This window comes from Asterias amurensis, chromosome 14 (genome assembly GCF_032118995.1).
Source record: "Asterias amurensis chromosome 14, ASM3211899v1".
Lineage (NCBI taxonomy): Eukaryota > Metazoa > Echinodermata > Asteroidea > Forcipulatida > Asteriidae > Asterias > Asterias amurensis.
Window position 1 is genome coordinate 706814 of NC_092661.1, and position 11154 is coordinate 717967.

Below are 11154 nucleotides of genomic sequence, written 5' to 3' on the forward strand. Positions count from 1 at the left end.
TCGGAGGTTCGGGAGACTCCTCAGTTCTGAAAAGAACTGTCCTGCTTTTTAACTACTACATATACCTGGGTGGAAGGTGAAGAAAATCCACTGGGACTATTACTTTAGCTTATATGATCGTTATTAACTGCACTACCACGGAGTGAGTTATTGAAGTGATCATGGACATCATTTTGGAGTTTGAAAGTAGTGACATAATGTCACTTTAGAGTTGTTGCAAGGTAACGCTCAGACGCTCTTTTATCAACCAGCATTTGTGATGAGATATCGGCCTGAACACGTCACAGATTGTCACCAAGCTAGAGTATGCTTTCTCCTATACACTACCGATGCTATCTAGTATAATTTTAAAAAGGTTTTCAAGATCGTGCCAGCGTCGAGGGCTTGTCAACAAAACCCAATTGACGTTTTAAGACAAATCAAATAAGCGCTCAGAGAGAGTGTAAACATTACATGTCACGGCTTCGCAGAATAAGAAGTTTGCTTCAAATTACTGCCTGGTATGGTTCGGGTTTTTTCGATCTGTTTACTGTCTTTGCTTCAAGCGTGGTGTGGGAGTAATGTAGCTTTCCCCAAGGTCTTCCAACCCGAATGAAAAACATTTTGTACGGGTCTAAAACAGGATCAAATACACCGCGGAAGCTGAGTAAACCTGGAGAGCTGAACGAATTGATTACTGAGGAAATATTGTCACAGCTTGTAAGTAAGTCACCAGACTACTTCTTTTATTGACCAGATATCACGTCCATGACGTCATAATTAAAAGCGGTAACCAATTGTCACGATCGTGTTTCACGATACTGAGAATATCGAAAGTGAACAGATCGATTTATCTGCCAGACGAGACGAAACAAGATAGCGTTAATTTGGAAATCAAATTGAAAGTGGCGGCTGGAGAGTGTGCGTTGTAAAGTTGATTCACGTTCTACAAGAGTTTCAAGTGGCTGAGTGCAACAAAGCAAGAGAAATATAAGGAAGTTGTCAGCTACGCAAGTTCAACACTCTTTGGATGTTTTGTAACCTTTGATAACTGTGGTGCTGATACAACCATCCAATTGAATGAGAATTTAAACTTGATTTGCAACACGTTTGGAAAACAAAATGGCGTCGACTTTGATAACAGTGTTGGTCGCCGTATGTATGCCTTTCTTTATCATGGGTATCATAGGAAACATTGGTGTTATTTTGTGTATATTTGTAACGCCGTCTCTCAGGACTCGAACCAACGCAATTATTATCAGCCTTGCAACAAGTTGCTTAGCATTTCTACTGATGGTAGTGCCCTTTACCGTGGACTCTTTTCTGCACTCTAGCTGGCGTGTTGCCTCATGGTACTGTCACACTACGGCCTACCTAGCCTTTGGATTTATAGGTATTACAGTGTGTAACATCGCAGCGTTATCTGTATACCGTTACTTCTGTGTGGTACATCCAACTAAACTGTTTTTAAAGAGTATTCCCAATGTAGTTTTCCTGATAGTGTTATCATGGCTCATACCACTTCTCACACAGACCTCTCTTGCTACGTTTCAAATTGCTCATACGGAGTATAACCAGTTGTATGCCCGATGTGTCGTCATCAAAAAGGGTAGCCCTACCGTGTATAATGGGCTAGTGTTTGGTGGGTTCCTGTCTACTCTTGCTATAACATTATTCAGTTATGCTGGGATCTATCGCCATGTTAGGAAAAGCACAAACAGACTTCGCAAACAAGCACAGATTGGTGCTCAACGATGCTCCCAACCGGATGTTCAAACTGGGCAAATGATCAATACAGATGCAGAAACTGGGACATCATCGACGCCAAACAGAGTCAGGGCACCAGACCATAGCCGTGCAAGGGATAAACGGCCAAAATCAAGTGGAGCTACCAACAAACACACTAAAGAACAGAATTACCTGACTAAAATCTGTGTTGTTGTATTCGCACTGTTCATGGTTTGCTATGGCCCTATTATTATACTGTCAGCTGTGTATGCTAAGGATGATTTCCCAGCTGATGCTTACACAGTTTGTACCATGATCTACTGGTTGGGTAGCTGTTTGCACCCATTGGTTTACGCAACGCTACAACCTCAAATGCAGAAGTCTGTGTTGCGTTTCTTGAGGTGCTGCCGCAAAACACACAGTGAGAACAAAGTTACTTCAGTTGCTGCTGATATGGCGTAATGAAAACATAAGGGAGTTAAGAATTTAAGAAATGTTAAACTTGCATCGGGGATCAAGAACATCACTTGGTTTCACCTCTACACATATGTCGTGTTAGTATACTTAGTACTTTCACGAGTTCTGTGAACAAAAGTTCCACGCACATTACTCGAGTGGGATTTGAACCCACTACCCCTGCCAATAGGATGAACGTGCTGTTCCTCAAATGAAAACAATGTTGCCTGTTCACCAGTGGGATATGTTGTACAACTTTACGACCCTGTCTCTTTGCGTGAACGAGGCTGGTAATAGTTAATTAAAAATTCAAGGGAAATTGTCAGTTCACGGAAAGCTAATCCTTGACAAATTACATAGGCTGCCAAATTAATGACTGGCTAATTAAATTGAAGGACGTCTTTACAATTCTGGTCAAAGATTTGATTGGTGATTGAAACCAGCCAGCTGTGAAAATTTAGACTCAATTAGTATTTAAAAGTGCAAGAGAGTAGCAAAGGGGAAACATCCCTTGTTGCACAAGTTTGAGTGCTTTCAGATGCCTTAAAAAGGGCTTCAGGCCTGAAGTATTTTAAATATTTAAGTGAGGATTTACTTCTTTCCCCAAAACTACGTTTCTTTAGAGGGAGCCGTTCCTCACAATGTTTCATAAGATCTCCAGCTCGTTACCAAGTGGAAGTGTTTATGCAAAACATTATGTGAAGTAATTACCAAAAGTGTCGAGAATAGCTTTAATTACTGTTAAATGATTTGAAGCTTTCCCGAGTATGTTATCCCAGTGACGCAGTGAGATTGACTTGTATTGTATGAGATTGAAGCGGAAGCCAAGTGCTCTGTTTGTTTTGGTCTTTCTGTGTTATGCTCCTTTCTTCTAGGAATGTTTGTGTAATGTTTGTTATTCCTTATGTATACATTGTACAGTAATTATTTGCACCCTGTGAAGTGGTCTGTTATTTGTGTACACCCGAGAGGGCAAACTGTCAATTACCCCTTACAATAATTAACGTACCCCACTTCATAACGCGCAACAACTGGGCCCAATTTCATAGAGCTGCTTAACACAAAAATATGCTTAGCATGAAATTTCTTTCTTGATATAAACAGGATTGCCAACCTTCCATTTGTTGCATATTGCTTGTTACTGGTATTCAGATGTTGTTTGCTTCTCCTGAAAATCACGTGGAAGTTTGGTTGGTACTCCTGTTTTTATCAAGGCAAAAAATCCATGCTAGGCAAATTGTTGTGCTTAGCAGCTCTATGAAATTGGGCCCTGCTTTGTTATACCACTGTAAACTACTGAAGGCGAACTGTTGAGGGCAAACTGTATAGTAATTAATGATTTCTAAAGGGCGTTGTACCCGGTCAATGTATGAAAAGTATTCGCAGAAGAGGAAGTGAAAGTTTTGTTATTTTGAGGCAATTTCCTTCACTGCGTTTGTAAATTATAAAATTCCCTCTTAGGTTTTCATATTTTTTCTTTTCTTCTTATACTACAACTGCAAGCAGTGATGCTAAACAAGTAGAAATCCTAAAGTTACAGCGAAAATAGTCGCAAAAGAGAAAATGAAAACCTTGTTATTTTGAGGCAATTTCCTTCACTGCGTTTGTAAATTATAAAATTACCTCTTAGGTTTTAATATTTTTGTCTTTTCTTCTTATACTACAACTGCAAGTCGTACAGTGATGCTAAACAAGTAGAAATCCTAAAGTTACAGCAAAAATAGTCGCAAAAGAGAAAATGAAAACCTTGTTATTTTGAGGCAATTTCCTTCACTGCGTTTGTAAATTATAAAATTACCTCTTAGGTTTTAATATTTTTGTCTTTTCTTCTTATACTACAACTGCAAGTCGTACAGTGATGCTAAAACAAGTAGAAATCCTAAAGTTACAGCAAAAATAGTCGCAAAAGAGAAAATGACAACCTTGTTATTTTGAGGCAATTTCCTTCACTGCGTTTGTAAATTATAAAATTCCCTCTTAGGTTTTAATATTTTGTCTTTTCTTCTTATACTACAACTGCAAGTCGTACAGTGATGCTAAACAAGTAGAAATCCTAAAGTTACAGCAAAAATAGTCGCAAAAAGAGAAAATGGAAACCTTGTTATTTTGAGGCAATTTCCTTCACTGCGTTTGTAAATTATAAAATTCCCTCTTAGGTTTTAATATTTTGTCTTTTCTTCTTATACTACAACTGCAAGTCGTACAGTGATGCTAAACAAGTAGAAATCCTAAAGTTACAGCAAAAATAGTCGCAAAAGAGAAAATGACAACCTTGTTATTTTGAGGCAATTTCCTTCACTGCGTTTGTAAATTATAAAATTCCCTCTTAGGTTTTAATATTTTGTCTTTTCTTCTTATACTACAACTGCAAGTCGTACAGTGATGCTAAACAAGTAGAAATCCTAAAGTTACAGCAAAAATAGTCGCAAAAAGAGAAAATGAAAACCTTGTTATTTTGAGGCAGTTGTACATTGGTAGATTATTAATTTTCCTCGTATGTTTTCCTTTACATCAACTGTTCGTCATGCAGAGGGGAAAATATAGAATTCATAAAGTGTTAAAAGTAAAGAGAGTCCTCTAAGGTCAAGTTGGTTATTAATTTCATATTTCTAACAAAACATGCTGGTATTTTCTTGCTTTAATTTACAGTATCTTACTATAAAAACATGGTTTATATTTGGTTATGCGGTCAATGGGGTGAAGTAATCAAAATCCGGAAATTTAAGCTGTCAATAAGTCAGAAATGTCAATATTTCTTAAGGGTCAGTTATTTTGTTTTTAATCATTAACCTGAAATAATATTCAAGAAATGTTTGTTTTATAAACCTGGATATTCTTGTATTAAATTAATAAAATTCGAATGAACTGATATTTTGATTTCAATGTTGATAATGAGTTGTCAATGCCATTCATTCGCCATACTCCCCTAAAACAAACATTTGAGGCGTATACCTTTGTATTTAGGAGGAGTAGTTGTTTGTTTGTTGTGAGTGTTTATGACTCTAATAGATTCTTAGAGTGCAAGGTTGCCCAAAAAATATAAAAAAAAATAATAATATTCCAGATACTGTGCACCTTATAAATGTTATGTTATTATTATTATTACTGAATATTAAAGCTCAAACTATCACAATCATGTCAAGACGAAATCTTAACTGTCATAAATTATTTAATTAAATGATCATCACTATTGCTTACTTAGCATTACGTGTTCACAGATGCTCCTTTTTAACCAGCAATTGTTGTAGTCAGCGTTCCCAACTAAAAATTTGATTTGTTTAAATATTTTACTACCAGTCCATTTCCGCACTTGACATCACAGTTCTTGCTACATTGCACAACTCACATCGGCTCATTACAACTTAACATTTTCAGTCGGTCAGTCGTTCAGGAAGGATGTTTTCAGACCAATTACAATTATTGTTACTAGGAAAATGCTGCTGGCTCGTTTTAATCTACTCTTGATTTATGTCTCAATAATACATTTTAAATTAATGCGCCATTACATAAATCATGCGATAATGGCTAGACATTTAATTATTTGGTTGAGAAATTACCTCTTCCTCAAAAACTACGTTACTTTAGAACGAGCCGTTTCCCACAATGTTTTATACTTTTAAGAGCTCTCCATTGTTCGCTAGCAAGTCATTTTGTCCTGCTAAATTTATGTTGATTAATTACCAATAGCGTCCAGTGCCTTTAAGGCAATTACTTTCAGAGTCGTTCCAGGTCATTCGATTGGCATAATTTGGCTTTTTAATTTCTCCAACCCTTGACAGTAGAAACCATTATAAGCTATTAGTCTGTTTCCACCCCCCCCCCCTTTTTCCTGGTATTACAACAGACAACTAATTGCATGAGTTTCTACTGTATCGTCCAGCTCCCTCCCCAGCCCCCACCCCCACCCCCCCCAAAAAAAAAGAAAAAAAAAGAAAAAAGATATGCAGACTTGCTCATAATACGATGTCTGCAACCACAATCTCGATTAATTAAAAGGCCGCGTCCATGAGAACAAAACAAATAGCAATTTCCAGTCATATCCTGAACGAGAAATCACGCACTTGATCATTGTGTTTGGTTTTGAGTGGAGTGGGGTTGATTGCTCCTAAGATGCTTCGAGAAAGGTGTAGAAAGAAATATAAAAAAAAAACCGAATCCTTCAAAATAACAATAAAACCGAAAACCAAAAGACCGCCCTCTATCTTTTTGTTCGTGAAAGTTTGTTTCAGATTTTAATCATCATAGTCTTTATTTCCAATGTGTTAGACATTCTTCACGGGTACTCTTTTTGTTTCTAGTATTTTTTTTCTTTTGAAAAATTTAATCTTTGATTTTATTTTTTAGTTGTTTGTTTTGAGATTTCAACTTGTGTATTGCATCCTATTGTTTGCTTTAAGGTTCGTCTTTTTGATATAAATAGTGTTTTTTATTTTTTATTGCTGTTGCGTTTTTGTACTTTATTGAGTTTGTCTTTTTTTTATAAAATCTTATCTTTGATTTTTTTGTGTTGTCTTCTAGTTTACAAATTAATTAATTTTGGCCCTTTTGGCTGCCCGTAATATCCAGTGCCACGTCGTAGCGGCAATTCGTTACCTTGTGGGTGCTGAAGCGTGTGACCGAGAAGCCCCTGCTTAGTATGCCGCACAATCAGTGCACACAATTACTCTTGTTCTGCATATACCATTTGAGGCTTTAGCTCCAAACCCACATTTTGAGGAGATTTTCAAATTGTACTTTATTTAAAGTAAGGTCCAAGTGTATTGGGTCTGTTGCTTGATATGGAACAAACTTTGAGACGAGGAGATCCAATGAAACAATGAAGACTAAACCTGCCGTCCGTTTTGCGTTGATTTACGCATTTTTTGTGGTTGTCGCACTGGGAACTTATTTGCTACCATCGCGTAAAGCAGATGGTAGGAGTTTGTCAATCACAACGCCAAGACCAACCAACAAACATACAACCACTGAGATAACCACAATGGAACCAGTCGTCAATCCTCATCTTTTTAAGTTTACAATACACAACCAAGCTGCCTGCTTCAACAGGAGCAACTCAAACGGAGAACTCTTCTTGGTTTTTCTAGTCAAATGTGCGCCGTTCGAGAAGTTGGACCGGCAGCAAATCCGGAAAACTTGGGGAGGTGTGAAGGAGGTGCTCGGTAGACGGGTCCTGACGATGTTTCTTCTGGGGGAGTCAACGGACCCCATCATTCGGAAACAAATTCAAGAGGAGGACAATACATTTCATGATCTTATCCAAGAAGACTTCATCGATGCTTACACAAATCTGACTTACAAGAACATGATGGGACTGAAATGGGTATCCATGTACTGCCCTCAAACCAGCTTTGTGGTGAGTGTAGATGCTGACATGATGATTAACATTGTTACACTTGTAAAACGTCTGTCTACAATGCCACAGACTAACTTTGCAGAAGGACATCTTCAGACTGATGTTCCCGTAGGCAGGTCCAAGAAAAGTAAGTGGTACATGCCAAAGAAGGAGTTCGCTGAGAATATATATCCACCTTATCTTCGAGGTGTTTGTTACTCTATGTCTCGAGATGCAGCTGTGCGAGCGTTCGAAATATCGAAGTATGTACCGTTCCTTTTTATCGACGATGTATTTGTTGGGATCTGTTTGACAAAAGCTGGTGTCATTCTGAGGTATTCGCAACTGTACGAGCAGAATAAGAGTATGAATGATCCTATGAAGAAAGGAGGCATTGGGGTTGAAGCGATGAAAAAAGGCATTGGTGTTGGGATACTCCATAACAAGGATCATCTCAACCAACCAGCGCTCAAACTGTGGCACAACATTGTTGGCTCACAAATTGCGGACATGTCAACACGATAATGATTGTTCTGCGACCATGTCGTGAACTTTGTCATCTGTCGTTTATATTAACGACCTGGACTCCTGGGACTGAGTCCTAAACTTTGTCATCTGTCGTTAATATTTACAACTTGCAGTAATTTTGTTTGTAGTGGTAAATCATTATGTTTTTGTGTTCTCCATTATAACAATAATATGTTTTTTTTTATTTTTTATATTGCGCTCTCTTTAGGAACAGCCTGAAAATATTCGTTCATTTTTTTTTATACATAAAAACAGATTAAGAAAAGTACACAGTAAAAATATAAGCAACAGAGAAATCTAAGCTTTACAGACAAAAGTGTATGGACACCATACAACTGTAAAAACCAAGCAAATAAGGAACGATTGGTCAATTAAAAAGTTCACAATTTATACGTATTGTATGTTTTCAAATCTGTCGAGTTAAAGAAAAAACACTTTGTTGTCCAAATTGTAAGCACAGTAACCGTTTTACCTTTGTCCCCGTGAGAGGGGTTTTAATTTTGTTCAAACAAATTATGAGAGACAACAATATTGGAACTTGGTGATGCCGAAAAGCAACATATTGTATTGCTATTGCACTATACCATTTGAACCACTTGTTTACTGTAGTGTGGAGTCCAACACATCATTCTAGAATCCAACTCAAGTTCTGATGGCTGCTTGAGTCATCAGAACATAGAGTAAGGACACCAGAATGTGGGTTCGATTCCTTGTCTTGACATTTTGGCAAGACAAATTACGATGTATAAAAGCTTTTCATCATCCAGGTGTAAATGGGTGCGGGAAGAGATTGATTCCATTCTCGCGCAGGAAATGTGTCGCAACATTCCTTGCTGAAATAAAAATATGCCACAGGGTTTCATTTTAAATTATTGGAGATATTTTGTGAACGCTTTGGGGAGAAGAAAATATAAAAAAAATAATAACCTAAAACTTTAAGAGTTGAGAAACAGAAACAGAGAAACAACAAATAATTGTTCGATAGCCTTAAAGACCTTTGTATAAACCGATTCAGACATCTTTATCAATCTGTTTTATTAATGTTTAATATTTAAGCAAACCTAAATTCACTTTTTTTTGTTTAGCCGTTTCAAAATGCTTCCCAACCATAACTACGTACAGTAAACGTATGCAAAATAATTATTGTTAGCGGCCTCACCTATTGACTTTTACAAGAATAGGCTGAACGTGGGCTATAGGCACAAAACCAATCCTTACACATTCAGCGAAGCGTACTCTCCCATTGTAAGATAGAGTAGAATTCACCCTCTAGTCATTTCCATTAACATGTATATTTCATGGTCATAAACTACAACAAAATCCCTCACGTAAAACTCGATCAGGTTGGGACTATAATGGTCCCGGAATTTCGCGCGAGACTTGCTTAGTCTACACAGAATGTAGTGAAATATATATTACAAGCAAATGCAATCGTACAATAACAGAAAACAAAAACTAAAAACCAAGACAAAAACACATGGTGGAGATGGAGGGCCCAGAAAAATCAGAGCTTGTCGATGGTTCGATAAACAATTTGGCGAAAACAAACTTTTATCCTTGAACCGTATGCATGATTTATTAACTCATTCTTCTCACGTAGCTTAAGTGGGGTCCAAACGTGAGGCCGGCGAACAATGTATTGCAGTTGGAAGCGGTTTGATATCATCCATTTCTATTACCTTTAAAAATAATATCAGTAAATTAATAAGTTTGCTTGGTACATAAAACTAAATTGAAGAGGATGCCTGAATTGACTTATACAGTCAGAGATGGACAACAGACTAATGTGTTGGACTCCACACTACAAATTTGAATAACAAATACAACACGACTGTGAAGCGAGCTCGCCAATATTAAACAACTTAAAAAACATACTTTTAGCCTTTATTAATCATTTGATATATACGTTTAATCACTCTTGAAATGAATGCAATAATTGAAGACTGAATCAATGCATCTGATGGCAATCAAAGTAATGCAACAAGGCATAACTCTGCATAAAACCTCAGTGTTGCGTGTCCCATAGGGTGTGTGCCTATTATTGGAGTTCAATTTGACAGAGCGCTACATGCGCGAAAGTCACAAGGTCAAACTACAAGCTATAAACATTTCAGTTGAAAACATACTGGGGAAGAAGAGAAAAGCGAAAGGGCGAAACATGAAAAGCACTCTAGAGATTAATAAAGTTGCACAAAAATAATACCAAAGTGGGTCATGTTACAAACATTCTTGTTAAAGTTGTGTGTTTTCAATAAATCAATTATCGGCCTCTGAAATATGGTGTGAAAGGGCGACGCAACTGTCTACATAGGTCAATATAGTTGACTAAGCTGTTAGTTACCTATGATGGGGGATCATTTTAATCCTGTATACTATAGTTCTGTTTACGTTTAATTTAGGTATGATGAAACTCCATCTTCCCATTGTGTGTCCTCCTTCTATATTTAGGTCATCCCTTCCGTCTTCCTTTGTGTGTCCTCAAAATTTTAATCCCTTCTCCTTCTGTCTTCCTTTGTGTGACCCCAACATTTTAATCCCTTCTCCTTCCGTCTTCCTTTGTGTGTCCCCAACATTTTAACCCCTTTCCTTTGTGTGTCCCCAAAATTTTAATCCCTTTCCTTTGTGTGTCCCCAAAATTTTAATCCGTTTTCCAAATAATATTTTCCTTTGTGTGTCCCCATCAGACGCATCCTTCTACTTTGGCAATCACTCAAAATAATTATCAGCATAAAACCTCACTTGGTAACGAGTAATGGGGAGAGGTTGATGGTATAAAACATTGTGAGAAACGGCTCCCTCTGAAGTAACATAGTTTTCGAGAAAGAAGTAATTTTCTACGAATTTGATTTCGAGACCTCAAGTTTAGAATTTGAGGTCTCGAACTCAAGCATCTGAAAGCACACAACTTCGTGTGACAAGATTTTTCTTTCTTCAATAGTTATCTCGCAACTCCGACGACCAATCGAGCTCAAATTTATGTTGGTTACACCAAGTGAGAAGACTGGTCTTTGACAATTACCAATAGTGTCAAGTGTCTTTACGACAGAAAAAAAAACGAACAACACTCCCTAGACAAAGGTGACCAGACAATGTGTATACACTTATACTAGGTTTAACAAAGCAGTACCACT

General features: G+C 37.3%; 2 protein-coding genes across 2 annotated transcripts; both read left to right on the plus strand.

Moving 5' to 3' along the window:
* Positions 1 to 1101: 1101 nt before the first annotated feature.
* LOC139947423 (G-protein coupled receptor 84-like) lies at positions 1102 to 2501 on the plus strand. The gene has a single exon (XM_071945327.1). The coding sequence runs from the start codon at positions 1102 to 1104 to the stop codon at positions 2167 to 2169; it is 1068 nt and encodes a 355-aa protein (XP_071801428.1). The 3' UTR covers positions 2170 to 2501.
* Positions 2502 to 6832: 4331 nt separating this feature from the next.
* On the plus strand, positions 6833 to 10186 carry LOC139947102 (beta-1,3-galactosyltransferase 1-like). The gene has a single exon (XM_071944943.1). The coding sequence runs from the start codon at positions 6980 to 6982 to the stop codon at positions 8018 to 8020; it is 1041 nt and encodes a 346-aa protein (XP_071801044.1). The 5' UTR covers positions 6833 to 6979; the 3' UTR covers positions 8021 to 10186.
* Positions 10187 to 11154: the final 968 nt, after the last annotated feature.